The sequence below is a fragment of the Centroberyx gerrardi genome, chromosome 22 (genome assembly GCF_048128805.1).
Source record: "Centroberyx gerrardi isolate f3 chromosome 22, fCenGer3.hap1.cur.20231027, whole genome shotgun sequence".
NCBI classification, from domain to species: Eukaryota; Metazoa; Chordata; class Actinopteri; order Beryciformes; family Berycidae; genus Centroberyx; species Centroberyx gerrardi.
Genome location: NC_136018.1, coordinates 24,974,651 through 24,998,064, shown reverse-complemented (window position 1 = coordinate 24,998,064; position 23,414 = coordinate 24,974,651). Strand labels below are relative to the sequence as shown.

The following is a 23,414-nucleotide window of genomic DNA, read 5'->3' as shown; positions in this document are numbered from 1 at the left end:
TGCAACCTTACAGTCTTTTTATGAATGAACGACTCTTGAGGTCGGGCTCTCGTGTGAATATAGTAGCCTAATCTTTAAATTTAGTGACTATTGGTATGTCTGATTAATGAACGGCTGACCACTTGATGTATTCAGACAGCCCATAGTTTGTTGACGTATGTGTCTATATGTATGTGTATGTATAGAGTTAAATTGCACAAATGACTCCTGGTGGCTACATCAGGAACCACATTTTGGAGTTTAGTACAACATCTGGGATTTACAAAGCAAGATCTTCACATAATGATTCTTGTTATGGGGATTAGATCCTTCATGGCAAAATGGTGGAGGTATTTTGAAAGTGGTGTTTGCATGTATGAAATACTTTGAAGCTTCTTATTTTGTTGATTCAATGTGAATGAGGAAAAATATTAGTTACTATTAGACACTGATGAAGGCCGGAGGGCCGAAAACGTTCTGTTATGAAATAGTGCTTAACAAAGTAATTTTTCATCATGTGTGACCCTATCCTTATCAAATTAAAGGGACACAAAAAGGAGCAATTATATTGATTATAATTCCAGTGGGAGCCCAAATGGAAGAAAATATGTATGTTAATGTAAAATATGTAAATTCTGGAGGAGAGGAGAGAGAGTTACCTGTTCCTCAACAAAGAGCACTAGCCATCTTTGTTTAAATGTTGACACCACTGGCTGGTCCTCCAGCTTTGATCTAGCTAGGCCAAAGCTAGAAATTGATATCCAAGTGGTGGCGCTACGGGTGACACACACACACACACACACACACACACACTTAAAACGCATTTCGTGGCAGTCTGCTTGCTTGATCAATGTAAATGCCAACTTTCTCTTACAGAACACATCTTGGTGGTTCTGTTTTGAGCTCATCTCTAACTATCTTATATTATCAGAGAGAACTACTTTTCATCCGACATTTGAACCCGCAAAGGAATAACGTTAAGGGAAAAAATGAGATGCAATTCGTCATATATAGGCTACAAAACAAAACAGTCTGAATCAGACGTTTTACTGAATAAAACTGTACTAACTTGTGGCGTTAACGAAGGGGCTCGGGAAGCACTGCGCCTCTCCATTTTCAATGATGTAACGTTAGTTAGCTAAGGTACATTTAAGGTAAAACAAGCTAACTTACCTTGGAGAATCCACGGTCGGATGAAAACCAAGATGGTAAAATAAAGTGTGTTCTTCTTGTGTTACAAAATATATAGACCTTACGTTGGGTAGTATTTCTGAAAAAAACCGAAGCTGATGAACTTTGATGACTTTGTAAAGTCTGATAAAGCAGCTTGTCTTTAGTTGACTTTTCACTGGTGACGAGAAGCTTAGAGAGCGATTATTTTCCTCCTCCTGAACGCGCATGCTCAAACCTGCACACTTCCTCTGCTTGATTTTTAACCTGAACTTGCATTTTTGTTTTCCATTGTAATGCAGTAATTACAATTTGCTGAATATAATATGCTTAGTTTACTGGCAAAATTTACATGGTCATTGCCAAAACATTGTATTTATGTTGTGACAATTATTTTCACATCTTATGTCATGCCAACATGTCTTTATCTATTCCTACAACTTTCTGAAGATTTATTGATTTATTACAGTGTAGGGAACAATTTGTTTCACATACTTTCATCTCACATTATATAGACTATAAGCATTTTTATTTTTCCATATTTTTTTCAATTTACATGTTAGTGAAACATTTTCACTTGTGAATACATGTGAAAATTATGGATTTGACCTGCAACTTCATATGCCATGTTTTCTCACATGAAAATTTTAATTCACGTGTGAATGTCAAACTCACATGTGACTTTGTGACACATACTTTATGTGAAAACTTATCAATCAATCAACCTTTATTTAGTTCTCGGGAGACACACTGAGGGTTGAGACCCTCTTTTCCAGTGGTGCCGAGATTACAAGTAGAGAAAATCACAAATAACACAAAAGAGGAAATTAATGAATAAATAAACAATTAAATAAACAAACATAAAAGACAATTCAAAAAGAGAATCACACAGATCAGTCCATCCTCACAAGTACATCATTTAAAACAGGTGCAATTAAGGTTAACCAGAGTTGATATCTTTGACTGAAAATGTCCCAGGGGAACAAGGGAATCATATTTCAACAAACCCTGTAAAATATTCCAAGTATGCGGAGCACAAAACTTAAAAGGAGTCTTTCCAAGGTCCGTGGAGACACGCGGAACCTCAAGTATTAGACAGTCCTGGAGGTGTGTGTGGTAGGCTCCAATATTCCAGTGTAAAAGTGAATTAAGGTAGAATAGTAATCTCCCAACGAGGGCTTTGTAAATAAACATAAACCAATGCTGATCTCTCCTGATACAAAGGGAGGGCCAACCAACCTTGTTATAGAGGATGCAATGGTGGGTACTGTAACTATCGCCTGTTATAAATCTAAGAGCTGAGTGATAAACTGCATCTAATGGCTTAAGCGTGGTAGCAGATGCATTTCTGTAGATTATGTCCCCATAATCCAGAACAGAAAGGAAAAGCGCCTCTATTAGTCTCTTTCTAGTAGGCCATGGAAAACAGGATCTGTTTCGATAGAAGAATCCAAGCTTCATCCGCAATTTCTTAATTAAAATATCAATGTGTGTTTTAAAAGACAATTTCTCATCCATCCAAATTCCAAGGTATTTATAATGGGGAACTTGTTCAATACATGTGCCATTTAAGGTGCAGAGCTGAAGATCATTATAATTAGTATCTCTTGCTCTAGAAAATAACATATATTTAGTCTTGTCAGCATTTAACACCAATTTAAGATTTAACAGTGATTTTTGGAAGGCATCAAAGGCATATTGCAGATGAAGAATGGCATCTTGTACAGAATGTGAAAAACAATAAAGAATAGTGTCATCTGCATAGAGACGGACATTACAGGCTCTCAAGTATTTTGCAACATCATTTATATACTGAACAAAAATATAAACGCAACACTTTTGGTTTTGCTCCCATTTTTCATGAGTTGAAATAAAAGATCTAAGACTTTTTCTATGCACACAAAAGGCTTATTTCTCTCAAATTTTGTTCACAAATTTGTTTAAATCCGTGTTAGTGAGCACTTCTCCTTTGCCAACATAATCCATCCCCCTGACACGTGTGGCATATCAAGATGCTGATTAAACTGCATGATTATTGCACAGGTGTGTCTTGGGCTGGTCACAATAAAAGGCCACTTGAAAATGTGCAGTTTTATCTTGAAAAAAGACATTTATTAGGCACTGAACTATGGATCTCACATGACTAGGGCTACAGATATGCATTTTTTGAAAACCAGTCAGTATCTGGTGTGACCACCATTTGCCTCATGCATTGCGACACATCTCCTTCGCATAGAGTTGATCAGGTTGTTGATTGTGGCCTGTGGAGTGTTGGTCCACTCCTCTTCAATGGCTGTGTGAAGTTGTCAGATATTGGCAGGAATTGGAACACACTGTCGTACACGCCGATCCAGAACATCCCAAACATGCTCAATGGGTGACATGTCTGGTGAGTATGCAGGCCATGCAAGAACTGGGATGTTTTCAGCTTCCAGGAATTGTGTACAGATCCTTGCAACATGGGGCTGTGCATTATCATGCTGCAACATGAGCTCTGTTGGACATTCCTGCAGTCAGCATGCCAATTGCACACTCCCTCAAAACTTGCGACATCTGTGGCATTGTGTTGTGTGATAAAAACTGCACATTTTAGAGTGGCCTTTTATTGTGACCAGCCCAAGGCACACCTGTGCAATAATCATGCTGTTTAATCAGCATCTTGATATGCCACACCTGTCAGGTGGATGGATTATCTTGGCAAAGGAGAAGTGCTCACTAACACGGATTTAAACAAATTTGTGAGAAATAAGTCTTTTGTGTGCATAGAAAAAGTCTTAGATCTTTTATTTCAACTCATGAAAAATGGGGGCAAAAACAAAAGTGTTGCGTTTATATTTTTGTTCAGTATACATGTTAAACAATATGGGGCCCAAAATAGAGCCTTGGGGAACACCCTTTGATATATGAAGGAACTCAGATTGTACATCTCCCACTTTAACACATTGATATCTGTCAGAGAGGTAGTTTTCAAACCAGCCACACGCAGCAGAATCAAATCCAATGTAAGACAGTCTTTGTAAAAGCAGGAAATGGTCAACAGTGTCAAATGCTTTAGATAAATCAACAAAGAGTGCGGCACAGTGTTGATTTTCATCCAGGGCAGATACAACGCCATTTAAAACTAAGGAGGTAGCAGAGATCGTACTATGTTTGGCCCTGAAACCAGACTGATAAGATCTAAGAACAGAGTGACTGTTAAGAAATGCTTTAAGTTGTTTGTTCACCAGGGATTCCAAGATTTTGGCAAGACAAGACAATTTTGAGATTGGGCGATAGTTATTGGGATCACTTTTATCGTGACCTTTATGCAGAGGTAAAACATGAGCCGTTTTCCAGACTAGGGGTACTATACCAGATAAAATAGATAGATTAAAAATATGGGCAATATATTCTGTAATCAGGGGGGCAGAGATCTTCAGAAAGAAGGGATCCAGACTGTCCTCACCAACTGATTTCTTTGTATCTATTGTAAATAGAGCATCTAATACTTCACTGACGGTAAAATGACTAAGGGTAAAGTGAGAGGACTCATCTATGGCAGACAAAGAGCTGTCTATAGTCATAGGAGAGAGCCCCTCATCAACAGTGGCAGCTTTTTTCATGCACAAATTATCAAAGATGTGGCCTGCTGCAGCAAAATGCTTATTAAAGGCTGTGCTTATTTCCTTTTCATCAGTTAAAACGCAATACCCAGAAATAAAATGAGTGGGGAAAGCACTGGAATTATGTTTTCTGGAGGAGTTTATAATCTTCCAGAACTTTTTTGAGTTTGTGTGAGCACTACCAAGTAAATTTACATATTTACTTATTTAGTTTGATTTGGCTTTTCTCACTAAGGAAGTGCATTTGTTTCTTAGCTGTCTGAAGGCCAACCAGTGGGAGGGGTCACCTGAACGTCTAGCCAGGGCCCATGCCTCGTTTCTTGACTGGAACAATGAAGATAACTCCTCAGAAAACCATTGATTGGACCTGTCTTTTAAGTTTTTTAAATGGAGCATGTTTATCAACCAGAGAATTAAAGGAACTGATGAAGAAGTCAAGTGCAAAGTCAACTTCAGATATGTTAAAAATATAAGATAGATCATTAAGATAAAGGTCATGTAAAAAGGCTTGTTCGTTAAAATTTCTAAAAAATCTCCTGACTAAAATTTGTGGCGTAGATTTCTCCAGCCTCTCATCTCTGATGCAGGCAACGGGGCAGTGGTCACTGATGCCGAGATCAAACACACCACTGGCAGTATATTTATCTGGTCTATTGGTCAAAATAAGCTCAAGGAGGGTGGATCTTGATGGATTTTTAAGGTTTGGTCTAGTTGGCTCAGAGATCAATTGTGTTAAATTAAAATCACCTCCAATATCCTTTAGACCATTCGATATATCTGTCAACCAGTCTAAATTAAAATCTCCAAGGATTAACAATATTATTCATGAGTAGATACAATCACATGTGAAAATGTCATGTGACTTTGTGACACATACTTTATTTTCACATATGAAAACTTGTTCACATGTGAATAAAGCCAATAACATGTGAAAATGTCAAATTCACGTGACTTTGTGATACAGACTTCATTTTCACATGTGAAAACCTTTTTTCACATGTGAATACGACAATCACGTGTGAAAAAGTCAAATTCATGTGACGTTGTGACAGACTTCATTTTCACATGTGAAAACCTTTTTTCTTGTGAATAGAGACAATCACGTGAAAATGTTGAATTTACATGTGACTTTGTAACACTTTATTTTCACATGTAAAGATTTCAGTTGTCCAATTGTTCAATTGTCTCTATTCACATGTGAAAACGTTTTTTCACATGTGAATAGAGACAATTGAACAATGTGACAATGTGAATAGAGTCTCTCTGTCTCTCATCTCTCTTTTTTTTTCTTTTTTTTTTAACTAAACTAAGTTTTATGAACTGTCTGAACCCCACCACCACCACCCCTTTGACTGGGGGACATTGAACAATCAGAAACTGAAAAAAATGTTTTATAAATCGAAAGATTCTGTTTTGCATTGGAAATAGAAACTATTTACTGTAAAGATATATAGAAAAATATCCTTCAGTTGAAGGGAATAATCTTAAATTCCAATGATGCTGCGTTCGCGTTTCTTGATGTGTTAACGTTACTGCAGTTCGCTAGGGAAACGTGAATTACTACTTTACAACAGTAATTACATAACAGTAATACATGAACTTTTTTTTTGCCTGTTTTATTTTATTTTTAATTTTTTTTCCCCCTAGGCCTACTGTCGCCGCTGTGCGTCTTTCAGCACCAATGACAGAGCGGAGAGGAGAGAGAGAGAGAGAGAGAGAGAGAGAGAGGAGAGAGAGAGAGAGAGAGAGAGCAGCGCTCAGCAGAGGGAGGGGGGCTGTGTGTGCCCAGCCTGTGTGACACAGAGCTTCAGGAGAAAGCGAGGAGCATAACATTGTTTTTTCCATGCATGAAAAAAAAAAACAACCGAGCCCGACCCGACCCGAGCCCAAATTATTTATTTAAAAACCAAGCCCGACGGGTTCGGGTCGGGTTGCAGACCTCTAATGTGTAGTAAATTAAATGACTAGTTAGTAGGAATGTAGGGAATAGTAGGGAATGTGTATCTTGTGGCCATCCACAATTTGAAGAAACATAGTGGCTGACGGACAGACATGTCAATCATGGCTTTTTTTTTCCGAATAATAACGAGTAACTTCGGGTAGAAGAAGAATCTGTTTCCATTGCATTATTTGTGCTTTCCCGAATAACATATTCAGATTCGGGTACATCCCTAGTAGGTATGTTAACTGTTCAAATTATTTTATTAGACAGACAGACAGACAGACAGACAGACAGATAGATAGATAGATAGATAGATAGATAGATAGATAGATAGATAGATAGATAGATAGATAGTGAAATTAAACTGTAGGTGGGCTTGCTTGGGAAACAGAAGAGGGGCATCTAGACTACATCCATCTTCAGCATCCACCATCCCCAAGTCTTTTAATTACCAGTCGCACAATCTGCTTTGTCTTCCAAAAGGGATGGCCTCTAATTGTGGGCCAAATTAAAGAGCTTAATGAAACAGCACTGTGGCCCATTCATCACCACTAACAAAGGAACAGTGGCACAGAGAGGGAGAGAGAATGCAAGCACAGAAAATATTCTATGTAGCGTTGAGCTAAAAGCTTTCTTTGGATTAAGTGGCAGTCACTGTTAATGATTTCTGCTCAGATTCCACCAGTTATTTCTCCTTTAGAGAAAGGAATGACAAGGAAAATCAGTATGACATGACTGACAATACAGGCATGATAATGAATCCTGCTGTCTAAACTGAACAGTTTTGACACAGCAAAGAAACAATTTGGAGCCTCCTCCTCACACAGTTGGATGGAAAAGGATCTGGCATACAACTGCCTCTTGAGCTATAAAAAGAACAGTGCTGTGGGTGCCAATATGTATGTGTGTGTGTGCGTGTGTGTGTGTGTGTGTGTGTGTGTGTGTGTGTGTGTGTGTGTGTGTGTTTTTCAGTGAAGACAGATTTGACAGGCCGTGTGACCTGCCAGTGGTGGACAGATAAGTGTGTTTGAGCGTCCAGAAGAAAGTGGTTTAAGAGGCTCCTGGATGACAGAGGCCTCCCAAATGAGATTAGACTTTATTGTGAGTGTGAGGACCTGGCTGTAATTCAGTTTGAAGAGAACATCAGGCCTGCATCACCCTGAGAAAGTTCACACACTGCGATCTGGACCAATAAGGGAGTGGCAAGGCGGTAGGAAGGGCAAAAAGGAAGAAAAGAAAAATAAGAACAATAAACAGCAGAGCTCCTTCCACCTCCTCCAACTGAAACAGTTCCACCCCTCAGCAATAGCAGCTGTGTGGAAGACCAGAGTGTTCATATTAATTAAATACTTTGAAATATTGTGCTCAAACCATATGCAAAATGAGAAACACATAGGTTTTCATATTCCAAATGAGTGTTGTTTCATAGAAACTCAGAAAATCCAAGGAAAACAATTTTGTATAGAGATCTGGAGATTACAGAAGTGTCATTGTAACATTGCTATGACTTAATAAATGATCATTTGATAGGACAAGATACTTTAACCTTATTCCATGCCTTCAAATATGGTGACCTGACAGAAATAGAGGAACCACAGCATACAGATTCAGATTCAGAAATTGTCAGAATTATTGTCTTTGAGCATGACAGAAAATTGTCTTTGACGTGGCTCATAAAAGAGGAAAGAAAAAAGACATAAAAAGACATACCGCATAAAAACAAATAAACAGACATGAGGGTTAAAAACATACATCAGATTGGAGGTAAAAGTAAGTAAAAGTGTGTTTATGTGTTTCATTGTTTGTTTAAAATACTGATGGCTGTTGGGATGAAAGAGTTCTTGTAAATGTTCTTTTTGGCCAGGGGGACTTTGTAACGGCAGCCTGATGGGAGTATTTGAAATGCTTTGTGGAGGGGATGAGAATGGTCTTGTGTTATGAGAGTGGCTTTTCTTCTGACTGACTGGGTGTAGAGTTGATAGTTGGGGCTGGAGGGTGCCGGTTATTTTACTTGCTTGCTTGATGATCCTGGAAAGTTTTGATTTGTTTTTTACAGAGAGGGAGTTATACCAGGAGGTGATGTTGAAGGTGAGAACAGATTCAATGAGTGATTTGTAGACAGCTGTTAAAATGTCTTTCCTGACGTTAAAACTCCGGAGCTTCCTCAGCAGGAACAGGCGCTGCTGGGCCTTCTTGTACACTGAGTCAGCGTGTTGGGAGAAAGACAGGAGGCTGTCTATCTCCGTGCCCAGGTATTTGAAAGCCCCGACCTGCTCCACCACCTGCCCTTTCAACCTCAGGGGTTCCGAAAGGGGATGAGGGGGACCTGGGCCGGATTCACAAAACCCTCTTAAGAAAAAAAATCTTCTCAAGTGCCATTTTTTTCTTAACTTTAGTCTTAAGAAAAAAAATAGGGCAAAATGCTATTCTCAAAAACAGTTCTTATATATTTTCTTAACTTTCTTCTTATGTTTCTTCCTAAGAAAAAACTTATGAATAAATGGTATTCTTGAAATGAAAGTTCTCAAATTTGTTATTGATTTTTTTCTTAACTTTAAGACAGCCCTTCACCTGTCTTAAAATTCCTACAGTGAAAAGGTAAGCCTCTAATATCTATATATATATATATATTTAAACACATTTTAGACAAGTAGGTTATAGTTCAAAGTCTTCATAGGTTCCCCTACACCTAACATTAAGATTAACATTTATTGTAAAGCTTTATTTGGTGTAGGGCCAAGTAGGCCCTTGTCTCATGTTATTGAAAATAAGCTAGCAAATTTTACAGTTACCAACAGCAACCAATGTTTAAATCTTTGCTCTAGTTGCCCTAAATAGTTTTTTCCCCAATTGTTTTGTAGATGGAAGCACTTTGGATTGCCTCCTAGCCTTGTCTCCTAGCCTCAATGGTAGTAAGCCTAAAGTTTATTAACCAGAATTCAGGCCCTATTTTGAGAAGTTCTTAAGTAGGAAAATTAAAGAAATTCATAAGAAATGAGACTGTTACTAAGAAAATATTGAGGAATTGCACTTAAGAGCCTTCTTAAGAACTTCCTAAAATTTCCTCTTATGTCATTTCTTAAGATCTATCTTAAGAACACATTGGTGAATCCAGCCCCAGATGTTTGCCCCCCCCCACAGCACAGCTCCTTGGTCTTGGAGATGTTGAGCTCCAAGGAGCTCTCCTCGATCCATGAGGTCAGGGTGTCCACACACTGCCGGTATGTGGACACCTGGAGTCCTCGTCTCTCAGGTGGGCCACCAGGGCCATGTCATCTGCGTATCTGAAAAGTGTTATGCCATTGCCGGTGCAGGTTATTTCGTTTGTGTAAATAGAGAAGAGGATGGGAGATAAGACACAGCCCTGGGGCACCCCAGTATTTAAAATCAAATTGCTGGATTTAAAAAGTTGGGTTGACCTGTAGTCCCAAGAGGCGGTTACACAGGGGGTGTGTGTGTACTGTGTTAAAAGCAGAAGAGAGGTCCATAAATAAAATCCTTGTGTAGGAGTGTGGGGAGTCAAGATTTCTGCACACGGTGTCCAGGAGGGTCAGACAGGCATCCTACTGCATTACAAGCCAAGTTCCAAGATTCTTTGCATTGAAGAATCCTGTAATGTACACAGTTGTCAACTTGAATCTTAAATTGATTAAAGATCATATAACATACCTCTGTAATATAATGGAATGGAATTGTTTTACATAATTATTATAACTTTATGGAAGATTTCCAACAAACTTAGCACTAACAGTTGCAAACATAAAATAAACAGAAAAAGGCTTTAGTGAAGCCATGAGTGGTGCAGTGTCCTGCCCTGGATTTGGGGTTTGGTTGGTGTGGCTGCTCTCTGCTGTCTCTCTGACCCTGACTCCCTCATTCTCTTGTTGTCCTTGCTAAGATTCTGACAAGATTACCTTTAAAAAATACAATTCACTTGTTTCATATTTTACTAGCATTTCCCCGTTTGAAGGTGATCCTACCTGAGTATCACTATTTTCTACCACTTCCCTCAAAACTGGCAACATGACATGACAAAAAAGTCAGCTCTCAAAATATTATCCATTAATATTTATTATACATGTGCTGGATACATTGATTCTGATTGGCTGGAGGTTGTTTAATTTCAGATAACCACATGGCTCTGACATAGTAGTACTTATCACTGGTCTAAATTAATGCACCATGTTGAGACATGCTTAGGCTTATGAACTGAATATTGTTGTGTACATGGTCTGTGTCTGTCATCTGATTGTGCGCTTGTTTAACGTGGCACGGCTTCCCGGTTGAGTGGACTTTTCCATTTTTAAGCAATGTAGCCCAAATTCACTCCTGGAATGGTGTACCTGTGCGTTCTGGCCCAATGACCCCCTGGATATAGCCTAGGATTTTTTCCTCTGTCAAAAGATTCAGGGCTAATCAAAAAACATTCCCGGCTAAAGCCCCGGAAGCCCGATGCTGATGATGCCACTGATATTGCCCTTGAAATACAGTAATATCATTCCAAATTGTATGTGTAAAGAGCCATCATTATATTCACAGGTAACAGGTAACAGCAAATCCATGAGACATAGACATAATCAAATAACTTATATTATGTTATAATAAATATATTTTAAAACGAAAATGTCATATTTCTGTACATGTAGGCTACTGTAAGCTAAATTGAGCAATATGTCATATTATAAATTAAATATATTTTGGAACAAAAACCTCATTACAGTCCATACATATAAAATACAAAGATTACACATTCTATTAGCAAACATCATCTAGTATTATTAATAATTTACTGCACATGAGCTGTGGACATGCAGAGCTGAACTGTAGTTGAAGTGCAGATCTCTGTCTTCATCTGTCCATCCAGCAGTGTGTTGTGCGATGTTGTGCATTACTCAATGCCTTTGTCCTTCAGTAGCTTCCTCACAGTCTTCAGGTAATCTGGGTCTGGGTAGCTCTCACTGAATGAACACAAATTACACAGGAACAATTAGTTTGCAGATGATGCGGTAAGATCCAAAGTGTTATTGTTAACTACATCAGGCAAACAATACCAGTATATAACACACACATGCGCACACACGCACACACACATACGCGCTGCCAGGGTTAGGGCTTCCATTCCCACAGGTGCCACCCATACTAAAAATATGTACACTCATGGTGTTATCAGATGCTTTGAATACAAGCATCCAACAAATGGCTAAAAGACTGTGGTTGTACTGGGCATCTTCCAGTGGCCGACAGGAGGAGACTGTGGTTATACTGGGCAGCTCCCAGTGTGAATGTGTCTAACTGTATGAATGTGAATGATGAATAAATTAATCACTGAGACCCACTCACGTCTTGGTCCCACCGTCTGGCTGTGTTTTGTGGGGGATGCCTGCCGTGACCACGTCCTCTCCATGCTGGTTGGTGGCTATGGTGAACAGGAGCTGCTGGCTGAAGGCCCTGTCCAGCAGCCTAAGAACCTTCCTGCCCTCGCGGTTGTCAGGCAGGTAAGCCCACAGCCGTAGCCCAGCAAATTGCTGACCAGGGTGGGGATGTTTCTCCTGCAAGAGTGGTGGTTAAAGCTGCACTAAGCGATATTCCGACCACTAGAGTGCGACAGAAACCGCAACACATCTGTCAACATACCACAGCAAAGCTGGTGGACTACGGATACCCCCAAGGACAAACTGTGCATAAAGGCTAATGGCTAAGCTAACCTTACCTACGGAAAAGTGTTGCCAGTCTCGCTTTGCCATATTTTTCCCCTGCTGAAGGTTACATGTCCCACAATGATAAGTGAAGAGGTATGTAGCAAGTTTACTACTTTAACAAGGTTACTCGCCCGGGATACATAATTGGTGGGGGGGGGGGGGTCAGAAAAAAATGGTAATATAAAACAAATTTCCTGCATTTCTACACCTAACCTCTTGGATTAAGTCAAGAAACAGCAACCCTGTATAATGTTAACCAAAAATGTAAAATTATGTTATATTACTAGATTTCAGCATTGAGGTGCTTACATTCATGATTTTGCATAGGCATACTAACCTAAAAACCTATTATTGGGAATCTTGAGAAAGTTTCAGAGCGACAGACACAGAGCATCCCCGTAACCATAGTAACTCACTCTCACTCCTGCCTGCGTGCGCACGGCGCGAGAGGAGAGGGAGAGACGCAGAAGAGCCGCTGACTGAGATTACTCTGAGCACCATGCATGGGAATAAATTACAGTATAATAGATTTGTGTATATTTCTCGCTATTCAGATGGTCTGAATAACTCTCTGCTGCACGGTGCTGCTCTGTCTCATCTCGTGCGCTGTCAGCGTCTCTTTTCACGCCGCGACATTATCAGTTATGAATTTGTTTTTCACTGCATGAGAAAATGGACTTGTGGCGTGAGAGCGTGTGCAAAATGTCAATTGCGTGAGTCTCACGGTCAATGCGTGAGAGTTGGCAGCCCTGTGAACTCGCTTGACATTATTATGTATGAAATTGCCAATCAGATTTATTTACTTATTAATCGAAGGTGCCGGAATGCCGTTCCGGATCGTTCCGGCCCACTTTAACCCCTGTGTATGATAGAAAATTCTAGAAATAAAACAATCAAATCAAAGATGTGATAATTGTTGTCAACTTAATTAATAGTCTTTCTTTAACAGCAAATCACCACCAGCAGTAGTAGGAGTAGTTTTGTACTGGCAGCAGTAGCAGCAGCGGTAGCAGTAGTAGCAATAGACGTAGTAGTAGTGGTTGTAGCAGTGGCAATTGTATTATCTTAATACAATCTTGTATTATCTATCTTGTTCCTTAATAAAATAAATCTACAGCTGAATGCAAAAAACATAAATGTTAACATAAAATCTAAAATGGTGGTTTCTACCCTCGCAAAGATCCCCATAAAAGCCCTTATAACACAGGAAATACTTGTGGAATGTGATCTCAGCTGTTGTCAACACTTTCTGAATGATGTTTTGCATTTTGCAGAGTCCCATCCCCCTCTGGCCCTGCTAACCAGACTAACCAGATTTTCAGCTTCCTCATGGGAAAGAATGCTGCCAGGCTCCCCATAGGAAACTCTGCTCTACTCCTGGCTCTTACTGTTTCAGCAGTATTAAATATACTCCAGTTTCTATTTGTCTTTTTTTTGTAGTTATTTACATATATCACTGCATCAATACAAAGAGATGGAATTAAATCATTTTCAAAGATGTGTGTTCCATCTGTTTTGTCTTGCTTCAAATCAGTCACTTTTACATTACCTTTTTGGTTACAGGTTGCTCTCAAGATCACACATCTCTGAAATGTTGTGCTGTGTAGTGATGGTGGCAGTAGTCCACTTATTCAAGGCTCAAGAGGTGGCATATGGCAGGTCTTACAAGTACAAACTGAATCTGTGCCTACTATACTGGCTGGACATGGAAATACAGGGGTCCAATGAAGACTGGGTGTGCTTATGGATGGAGGTTTGTGTATGTACATGCATGTTTATGTAAGCACTTTCTTTTCCTTTTTTTATTAATGGATCCTTTGCACTGATGACTGGGTAACTCAAAAACATTTTACACTTTTATAGGTCAGATGGATAATAACAATGGCATTTTAACATCTCAGTTTGTCAAGCAGGGTGGGGAGGAGAGAGGCAGAGGCAGAGAGAGCTGGGGCGGCCCAGCTGGCCAACGAGGCACACGTGTACCCAATTAACTCATACATGTCTTCCAGTGGGTAAGCACGAGAATCAGAGCCCGATGACTAAACCAACGAAGCACTCTGAAGCCTAGCCTGAAATGGCCCTATTTAACAGACCAGAACCCACCCAAAGCAGCCCCAGCACCTTAGGTGCTGTCTTTATGTTGTGTTTTGTTGGTTGAAGTGTGCTGAACAAATCACAAGCAAAACCAGATCTCCAGTGGTTGGTCCATTGGTTGTTTGCCACACTTGGTTAGAATAGTTTTTTTCTTCGATTTGTGATTGTGAGGTCCACTTGCATCTAGTATATCTGTTCTTAACATAACAAGAAAAATGATCTTTCAAGAAACTGAGGAGTACTTGATTGATAGCACATGGGAACAACAAAACAAATTATAGTAAGCTAACCCTTATAGTACAGTAGCATTGTACTTTAACATAAGTCCTTGGTTGACAAAATGCTAATACTTTTAGAGACTGGATCCTCTATATTTTAGAGATATTGAATGATGAACTTTACGCAATGATTTTTTTTCCAAAGTATATGGATATGTATATAGTACAGTATATGGTTTTAGGAGTGCTAAACTTACTGTCTGTATGCCATCAGGGAAGACGTAGTTGATCTGCAGGGTGTTGTCGTCAGGGAAGCCTGGCAGGTCTCTGTGGAGGATCACCCAGGTCATCTGGCCCTCCGGCTGGGAGCCATTCAATGCTCTGTATGTCCCATTCACTTCTTCATTAGCTGCAGAGACAGCAAACCAGGCTCAGAAATGAGTACAAGACAGAAAGAGAGACGACAGTGGAGGAGGCAAATATGTGCAGCAGTATTAATGGTGTGATGGAGGACCTTGATGTACCAGTGGTGGAGGTCCCTGTCCATTCAGGTACTGGTTACAGTGGAACTTGTCCCTGCTCTGGCCTGAGCCCATATTGGTAAACAGCTGGCAAGATAAACACACAGAGAGGTCTGCAGAGCCTTGGCTGATTGAGCTATATCCACACAGAAAAATATTTTCTTGTAAACACAGAATTTAAAGAGGACTGCAATGCTTTGAAGGAAGACAAAAACATCGGAACATAGGGTTTCATTCCAAAATTAGGTTTCAAAACAGGAGTTCTCACTTTGCTGACATGAAAGTAAAAGAAATTTTGGAAACACACTGAAGTAATAATTTGTTTCAAGATTTGTTTCTACAAAATATTAACATTTTTGAAGATGGAATTGGCTATATTTTTTAGCTGTTGAGTTCAAATCTCAAAATATTTTTCTTCAAGAATCTGTAGTATTTTGGAATGACACCCTTAATTTTTGCTATAGATTTACAGTTGATGAAATCAACTTATCAATTAGTGCTGTGACTATTAAGCTACATATGCTTAGCTGACACCACCCAAGCAAAGCATTTGTTAACATAATTCTGATCATTACATGTACATAGAAGTTGATTAAAAAAAATGCCTAGTGTTCTGTTGTCATCAGTACCTTGAAATCCAGTCAGTTTTCTTCTTTATGCCTTAATGAATTATCCTCCTTTTCTTCCTCTTTCTCCTCTGGTATCTATCCTGACTGGAGTTCAGTCGTTTGTTCAAGTCATGGTGACACAACAGAGAAAGAGAGGTGGGTGTGTTGAGCTGCTGGGTTGTGATTCACTGTTAAGTGATCTGTCTGACTGGTGTGGCAGCGCTACACTTTGACAGGGCCTCTGGCACTGGTGTGTGTGTGTGTGTGTGTCACGTGTGTGTGTGTGCACGCGTGTGTGTGTGTGCAAAATTGTGGTTGAGCAAGTAAAGACAATGAGTGAGAGAGAGAAACAGACAGACAGAGAAAGAACAGATCAGCGCACACACACACACACACACACTCACACTTTATTATTGGACTTTCTTATTGTTGTCTTTGAGTAGCTTATTGACTGACAGGGATGGGTAGAAACATACATCATAGTGCTGGTGTTTCTGCACAATATCATTATAAGATTAGCATGTGCTGTACTGCATTTTAACTGTTGTCTTGATACATTGGCTAAAACAGGTCTCAGGTGAAATAAGGCTTTGGGATGGTTACAATTTTAGAAATGTTTGGGTGTTTATATTTTTACTCTTGTTCTAGCATGTAAATAAAGACGCCCAGACGCACAGTAACAGGAACACAGTGATGACTTGACTTTAGTTGGTAAGCAGCAGGGGTCACCCTAAAATAATTTAATTAATCTAGGTTTCAGTGGAACGTTTTAGTGTGCCATGGTCTAACTGCTGTTTCAGAGTATTTTTTACCCTGACAAGAATAAAAGAATAAAAACACTGAATACACTGAATTGAATTTTGTGGACATACAAATGGTCAAATTATTTATTAATATTTCAAAAACAAGTCATCATACATTTGTGAAAAGTGACATTGATTCTTATCAAATGATTGCTGACATTAAAGTAAAACTTATTCTGGAAAATATTATGGAAAAAAGTTAAATTTTGTTTCAATTAATTTCTAAGCTCAATCTATCTTGATCCATCTGTGTGTGGAAATATCACTCTTCATGTCTTCATGTCTCTTGTTTGCCCACTGCTCTGGAAGAGCTGAGAGGACAAAAAAACTGTAGAGTTATATAATGCCAGGTTAGCTTGGCTGGATAAAGGCAAAGAAAGGCTTTTCTTTGGGGTTTGCTCAACTCTACAAGTAGATCATTCAGACTTCATACGAGACGTTGTCCAGTGGAATTATCCTGTGGTTGGAGGAAGGTGGTGTGACTGTTTTTGTCTGTCTTGTAGTACATCTCTATATATCAGTTTTTCTGTCTCTATCTCCAGGTGTTTGATCTGTCTTGGTGTGTGGTGAAGAGGAGGCAATCAGTCACACAGCCACTCTGCAGTGATGAACCATGTCAGAAAATTCTTTACAGCTCAGCACTATTTAGCTCTATTAAGTCTCGCTAGCTCATTATTCTCTGATGTATAGGATGGATGTTTGAGGATTTCAACTGGGCTATCTCTTCACACACACACACACACACACACACACACACACACACACACACACACACACACACACACATAGGCCTACACACACATTTGTTGATTCAAAATAATGTGTTTAAGTGATCCTCCATCAAATGTGTTCCTGCCCACTGGCTATTTCGAACTGTCTTACAGGCATCTTAAACCATAGATGAAATACATTTTATTTTAGCAATAGCCAAGCTATGGTGAACAGATTGCCTCAGAACCTCTTTACCATGGAACATAACAGCTACAGTATGACACACACACACACACACACACACACACACAGCCATACACATATTCAACACACATCACACAGGCACATACATGCACAAACACAAAAGCACACATTATCATAGCAGTGATGATCTCGTTAACATTTGGAATAAACTGAATGGAGTGCAGTGCTTAGACTAATCAATAAAAGAGCAGGCCGACAGGAAAAGAGAGGAGAGACAGAGTGAAAGAGAAAATGGGAGGGAGAAAAAAAATGAATGAATTATGCATCCTAATCAGAGGCAGATCTCTTTCTATTTCTGTCTGATTCCATTTGATTTAAATGAATCAAATGATGACTGAGTTTCAATTTGAAAAGTAAAGATTTAAAATATCCATCTTCTTAAGATCACACCTAGTCCTACTGCTATTTTGATTCAGATTGTGTGAAAAGCAGTTGTGTTGTTTCACCCGCCAGACCATATGGCTTGAGTTTACCTGGGCATAAGCTTATTTCACAATTCACAATTACACCTGCCATTTTTATTTCTAGCTGCCAAAGGATTTTTAGAGTAGAAAAGACTGATCCAAATCAGGCTGGCTACCTATCAACAAACCTAGCAGCCACAAACAAAATCATCTGCATTTTTCTGGTGGCTGGTGTTAATTCCACGTCCTACAACCGAGTGCTATTGGTGAAAGTAACAAAAAATCTCACAAATTATTGTCAACCACTTATCAGCCATAACCTGACTTTCAGGAAAGAGCAGGATCACTGACACCATTCAGTCAGCAAGCACAGTGATAGTTTTTACAGTTTCACTGCCCAATAGCACAAAGTCACTGTACCAGTATGTCCAGTTTATTCATTTAGCCTGCAGTTAACCAAACCTACCTTGTACTTTACATATTGATGTTTTACTGCTCTCCAATTCCCTTTATCCCACTCTCCAACATGGGGCAAAAGACTGTGTAATTCCAGTTTGAATTGGAGTGTACTCAAACTGGAATTACAGACAGATTTTTTTTATTTCAAGTTTACAAATACATTTGTACAAGAGTACAAATTCCTTCCTACATCCTATTGAACTGGGGAATTAAGTATCTGCAGAGTAAAATCAGTGTAATATTGAGGTATCAAGCCTGAATTTACTTGGCAGTAGAGTTCCCATGGTGTTATCTAGTACTTTCATAATATTTTCATATTTTAACTTGTTCTACACTATTTTAATTGTGTAGAACAAGTAAATACATTTATATTGTAGTGCCTGTTCACTTAATCTGATGGAGCAGCAGTGTGTCCTGTCTTCCTTACCTTGTCACATTTTCCCTCTATTCAGGTAAGAAAGTTGTTAAATGCATGTTTGTTAATTTGCTTGCTTTCTACATGTTACAGTGCTTGTGAAAATGCCAATAACATGCTGTTTTTGGCATTCAAAAGAGTGTTACATGGTTAAACAAAATATCAAAAGTTAGCCGATCGATGCAGGCTCTGTTAGCTAGCATCATGCAGGGAACGCGTGATAGGGCTGTGTCGAGTAGGCTGCTGGTGAGTTAGAGCAAGGAGAGCGAGTGGTTTTTCATTAGTGTAATCTGAAAGATGTTGGAGTCATGTTAGGAATACTTTTGTTGTTTAAGTATAATGTCTGTGTTTTGAAGCATCAGAATAACTCCTGTAAATACAGTGTAGAGGTAAATACTGTTTTAATAATAAGATATTTGTTAAATGTTTAAAAATATATTTTACATGATTAAAGCTGATAAAAACAGTTAAGTTGATGTAATGTGAATGCTTCACAGGTGGAAATGTTAAAGGCTCTGGAAACCCACACAGGTGTTTTCAGTTATTTTGGCTGATTAGACCTCTCTCAGGTTGAAGTTAGGTGGAGCTATACTGGGACTTTGCTGAGGTCAGCAAACTCCTTCTACTAATAAAAATCATAAAAACATAAGTTGTCTCGCCCTAACGGGTGCAACAAAGCCAACAGGAGGCTCACAGAGATGTCAATCAAGGACGTCTGTACACGCCCAGACAGAAGAGGTCTAATCATCAAACTGAGGCTCTGGGTTTCCAGAGCCTTTAAAATAACTATTTACAAAACCAGTAAGAGTATCCAGTAAGAGTGAAAACAGTACTTTTATTGAGGAAAGTCTTTAAAGGAACAATTCATGTATTTTTTGGTTATTCTGGGAATACACCTGTGGTAAAAGAACATATGTAGAAAAACGTTATCTGATATTGATATTGATTTTTCTTATATCATAAAATTTTTTATATTTTCTGCTTTGGCTGAACAGTTTTGTATTGAAATGCAAAAGATTCATTATACAGACGTGAGAGCAGCAGTGTATCCTGTCTTCCTTACCGTTTCACATTTTTCCCCTATTCAGGGGCATAACATCATCAGCGTGGTGATGCGACATCTCACTAAGCGTTACCTGACTGACTGACTAACTGACTGCCTGCCTGACCTGAATTTGGCTCGTGATGCCCTCGGCTGCGCCGTGGGAAAAAAGATGTTGTACAAGCACACATTAAAGGAATATTATTGTGCCAAGGTGGAATACAAAAAGTTAGTCTTAAAGTTAGTCTTCTTATGTCATGACTGTCAACAACAAAAGATTAATAACTTTGTTGCCACTGCCTCCAAAAAGCACAGGACGCTCTGTCCATCAGTTATGTAAAATAAGCACAGATCCTGTACAGACCCACGGCGCATGTGTTCAATTCTATGCACTGAAGCACTGGGACACTGGATAACGTTACCTACTGTTACACTTTGTGGGGCAGCAGAAGATGTGTTACTGTTTACAAATTTGTTACAAACACAGGCGAATTTGGAGCAAATTGTGGAATGTTAAGTTTCACTTTTGTTTTCATGCTCTGTGGAGACTGTGGACTGAGTACAATGCTGCTGGTCTGCGCATCTCCAAATGGCAAACAAGACACGATCAATTTCTATACACTGACCAACTTGATTTTGTGCCTCTGTATGGGAAACACTGCATCTCACAGTCAAATGCGCCCTCTAGAGGCCATCTGACGAAGCGCATCATTTCACTAAGCATCCCTGACTGACTGACTGACTGTATTTGCCTCGTGATGCCCTCGGCTGTGCTGTGGGGAAAAAAATTACAATATTCGCCTCTATCTCCTACATGCTTGTAAGAATGTAATCTTTCCCTGATGTTATTACAATAGAAGCAAGCAGTGACACCAGTAGCAGCAGACAAGACAGTTCATGATGTTAGTCATACTGGTAACTGCCAGTGTAGACAGCTGGCTAAGCAGGCTATGAATATGTTACGGCTTAGCTACACCGGTTGCATTTCTGTTCCGTCCATTTTTATCGGAAGGGTCGGATCAGATACGCAGCCATTTACTTCAATGCAGCCTGCTGCACTGGGCGCGTATGCAGCACGTTGACAGATCTGCTGAGAGCCGGATCGGAGCCGCAACTCTGGAGATATGCATGGCTTCTATTTTTGACGGACTACGCATCCGTCTGTTCCGTATTTTAGCCATATATATATATATATATATATATATATATATATATAAATCCCAAGATTTTGCTTACTTTAGTCATTAATTACCATGTCAGAAAACAAAATAGATGATAAATGTTGGAGATGAGGTTATCCACGGATAGCCACAATAACGTAGGTGGTATAGCAGCTGAAACTGCTGTGCTACAACTGGGCTGCAACAAGTTTGTATACGCAAATGTTACACATGCTGTGTAGTTCAGGAGTTAGGCACTTGGTCAAACTAGTGTTTGGTGACCATCAGTTTAGCTATATAGGCTACCGATAGTGGCTACTAGGAGTGTAACGATTCTCCAAATCCACGGTTCGGTTCAGACCTCGGTTTTTGAGCCACGGTTCGGTTTTTTGTATTTTTGTTTTAGAAAAGGAAAAAACGCAACAATTGTTTCTTTATGAATGTGTTTTATCAAATCAATTATAATTTAGAACATCAAGAACATTAAAGAACACTATTTATGAAGATAGATTAACTTTATAAATTAACCTATAATTAAATTATAAACTAACTAAGTAAACAAAAATAAATAAAGAAAAAATTCACTGAAGACCAGTGAGAAAAGAACAGTGTTCGGTTGGTCATTCAGTTAACCACACATTTTTTGTAAATACTTCAATTAAGTTTGAAGTTCTTCTTCAAGAACACCAGCATGTCTACATTCTCAGGTGAGAGGGTTGCTCTCTGTGCTGTGACAATGTCCCCTGCAATAGAGAAAACCCTCTCACTGGGGACAGACGTTGCTTCGACACCAAGGTGGCGTTTAGCCAACTTGGCCAAATGGGGAAACTGGCACTCATTGTCCTTCCACCATCTTAGTGGATTGGACTCCACTGGGAGGCTCTGCACTGCCTTGTAACGCTCCACTTCTTCTTCCACCAGTTGAGGCCAAGGCTTGGTTGTCTGTTCTGGTTCCGCCGTAAATAAGTCTCCAAACAGTTCAACAATTGGTGCTCTTTTGGCTGAAGGACCACCATGGCCAAATGACATTTCCGACTGCTCCTCTGTCTCTTTCTTTGAGGCCTGGGCCTAGCAAAGACAAGTCCACAAAACAGTTGCAATATGTTACTATTAGATATATTGATTAAAATATTTGATGGCATCGGCATGAGTGTGTGGTTATCTTCCTCCTTTGGCTTCACTATTAGATATATTACAATTAAAATATCTGACATTTAAATATACAAATCTAGGAAAACAAGACATTAACAAAACTACCAAAAACATTGTGATGTAGCCTACATTTTTGATGGTTTAAGCTTTTATCATCTGTTTAGTTAAATGCAGAAATTCTATTAAATTGAGATTGATTTGCACGGCGCTTTTCACAACAGACATTGTCACAAAGATGCTTTACAGGTATCAGGGCCTTGAAACTACACTGTACAAGAACTGTATTGATTAAATTGATTTAATTAAATTAATTAAATTTAAATTAAAACAAATTAACAAATACCTGTGGTGGAGGGTCATCTAGAATATTCTCAGTCAGGCTGTTGAAGATCTTGCCGCAAGTGGTCTCATCCAGAAAGGGCAGAGATTTATGGTGCATTCATTGGAAGTCGGAGGTCGGTCTAAATGCGTTCCAGTGCGTCTTCTTGGGAAAACATGGACGCAACAGCCTTTACCCATTAATGTTAACGGTAGCTATCTGACAGCTGTAGTTACATTAGCAGGCTAGTTCATACAGCAAAGACTTCTACCTAGTAACGAAGCACAAGTCAACTGAATTACGTTACAAATGGAAACTACAAAGTTGTTACAACACGTTTTCATAACACAAAAACTACATATCAAGTAAAATCAAGTTTTATTAAGTACAGATTGATGCTATGACGTCAGCTGTGTTTATGTCGGAGAACTCGGGTGGAATTAATCTTTCCCGAATTTCCGACTTGAGCAACCGTTCTATTGCACTTTTCCGTTTCTCAGAGTTCCGAGTACAATGGAATGCACCATTAAAGCGTGGGTCAAGTGCAGTGCTCACATGAAGAAACTGAATAAGTGTTGGGTCAGAGTCGGGGTATCTGTTTTTGAAGTCTGATGCAATGGCAGATTTGACATCTTTCACAACTGTTGAATCTGAGACACTGCGCTTCATGGATGCCAGGATTGTGTGTTTCAGTGGCATTATCATTGAAATGGTTGGCAGCTGTTCAGTGCTCAACATAGTGGTCACTGTTTTCAGTGGTTTGAGAGCCTGAACCACGTCCTCAGCCATTTTAACGTCTTCATCAGACAAACAACGTCCATAACGTTCCTCTTGATGCTCCTGTCTGTAAAT

The 23,414-nt window shown here is 39.3% G+C and overlaps 1 protein-coding gene across 3 annotated transcripts; it reads right to left on the bottom strand.

The window, feature by feature from the left end:
* Window positions 1-10,746: 10,746 nt before the first annotated feature.
* Window positions 10,747-16,006, bottom strand: dtx3la (deltex E3 ubiquitin ligase 3L a). 3 transcript variants are annotated; one of them, XM_078291478.1, is made up of 5 exons: window positions 15,855-16,006; window positions 15,219-15,312; window positions 14,962-15,113; window positions 12,034-12,242; window positions 10,747-11,651 (listed from the first exon to the last, which is right to left on the bottom strand). In XM_078291478.1, exons 2-5 carry the CDS (start codon window positions 15,298-15,300, stop codon window positions 11,582-11,584), a joined length of 513 nt encoding a protein of 170 aa, XP_078147604.1. In that variant the 5' UTR covers window positions 15,301-15,312; window positions 15,855-16,006; the 3' UTR covers window positions 10,747-11,581. The 3 variants fall into 3 exon arrangements, with proteins under 3 accessions (XP_078147604.1, XP_078147605.1, XP_078147606.1); XM_078291479.1 differs by having other exon boundaries at window positions 15,219-15,361; window positions 15,855-15,991; XM_078291480.1 differs by having other exon boundaries at window positions 15,833-15,982.
* Between the last annotated feature and the right edge of the window lie 7,408 nt (window positions 16,007-23,414).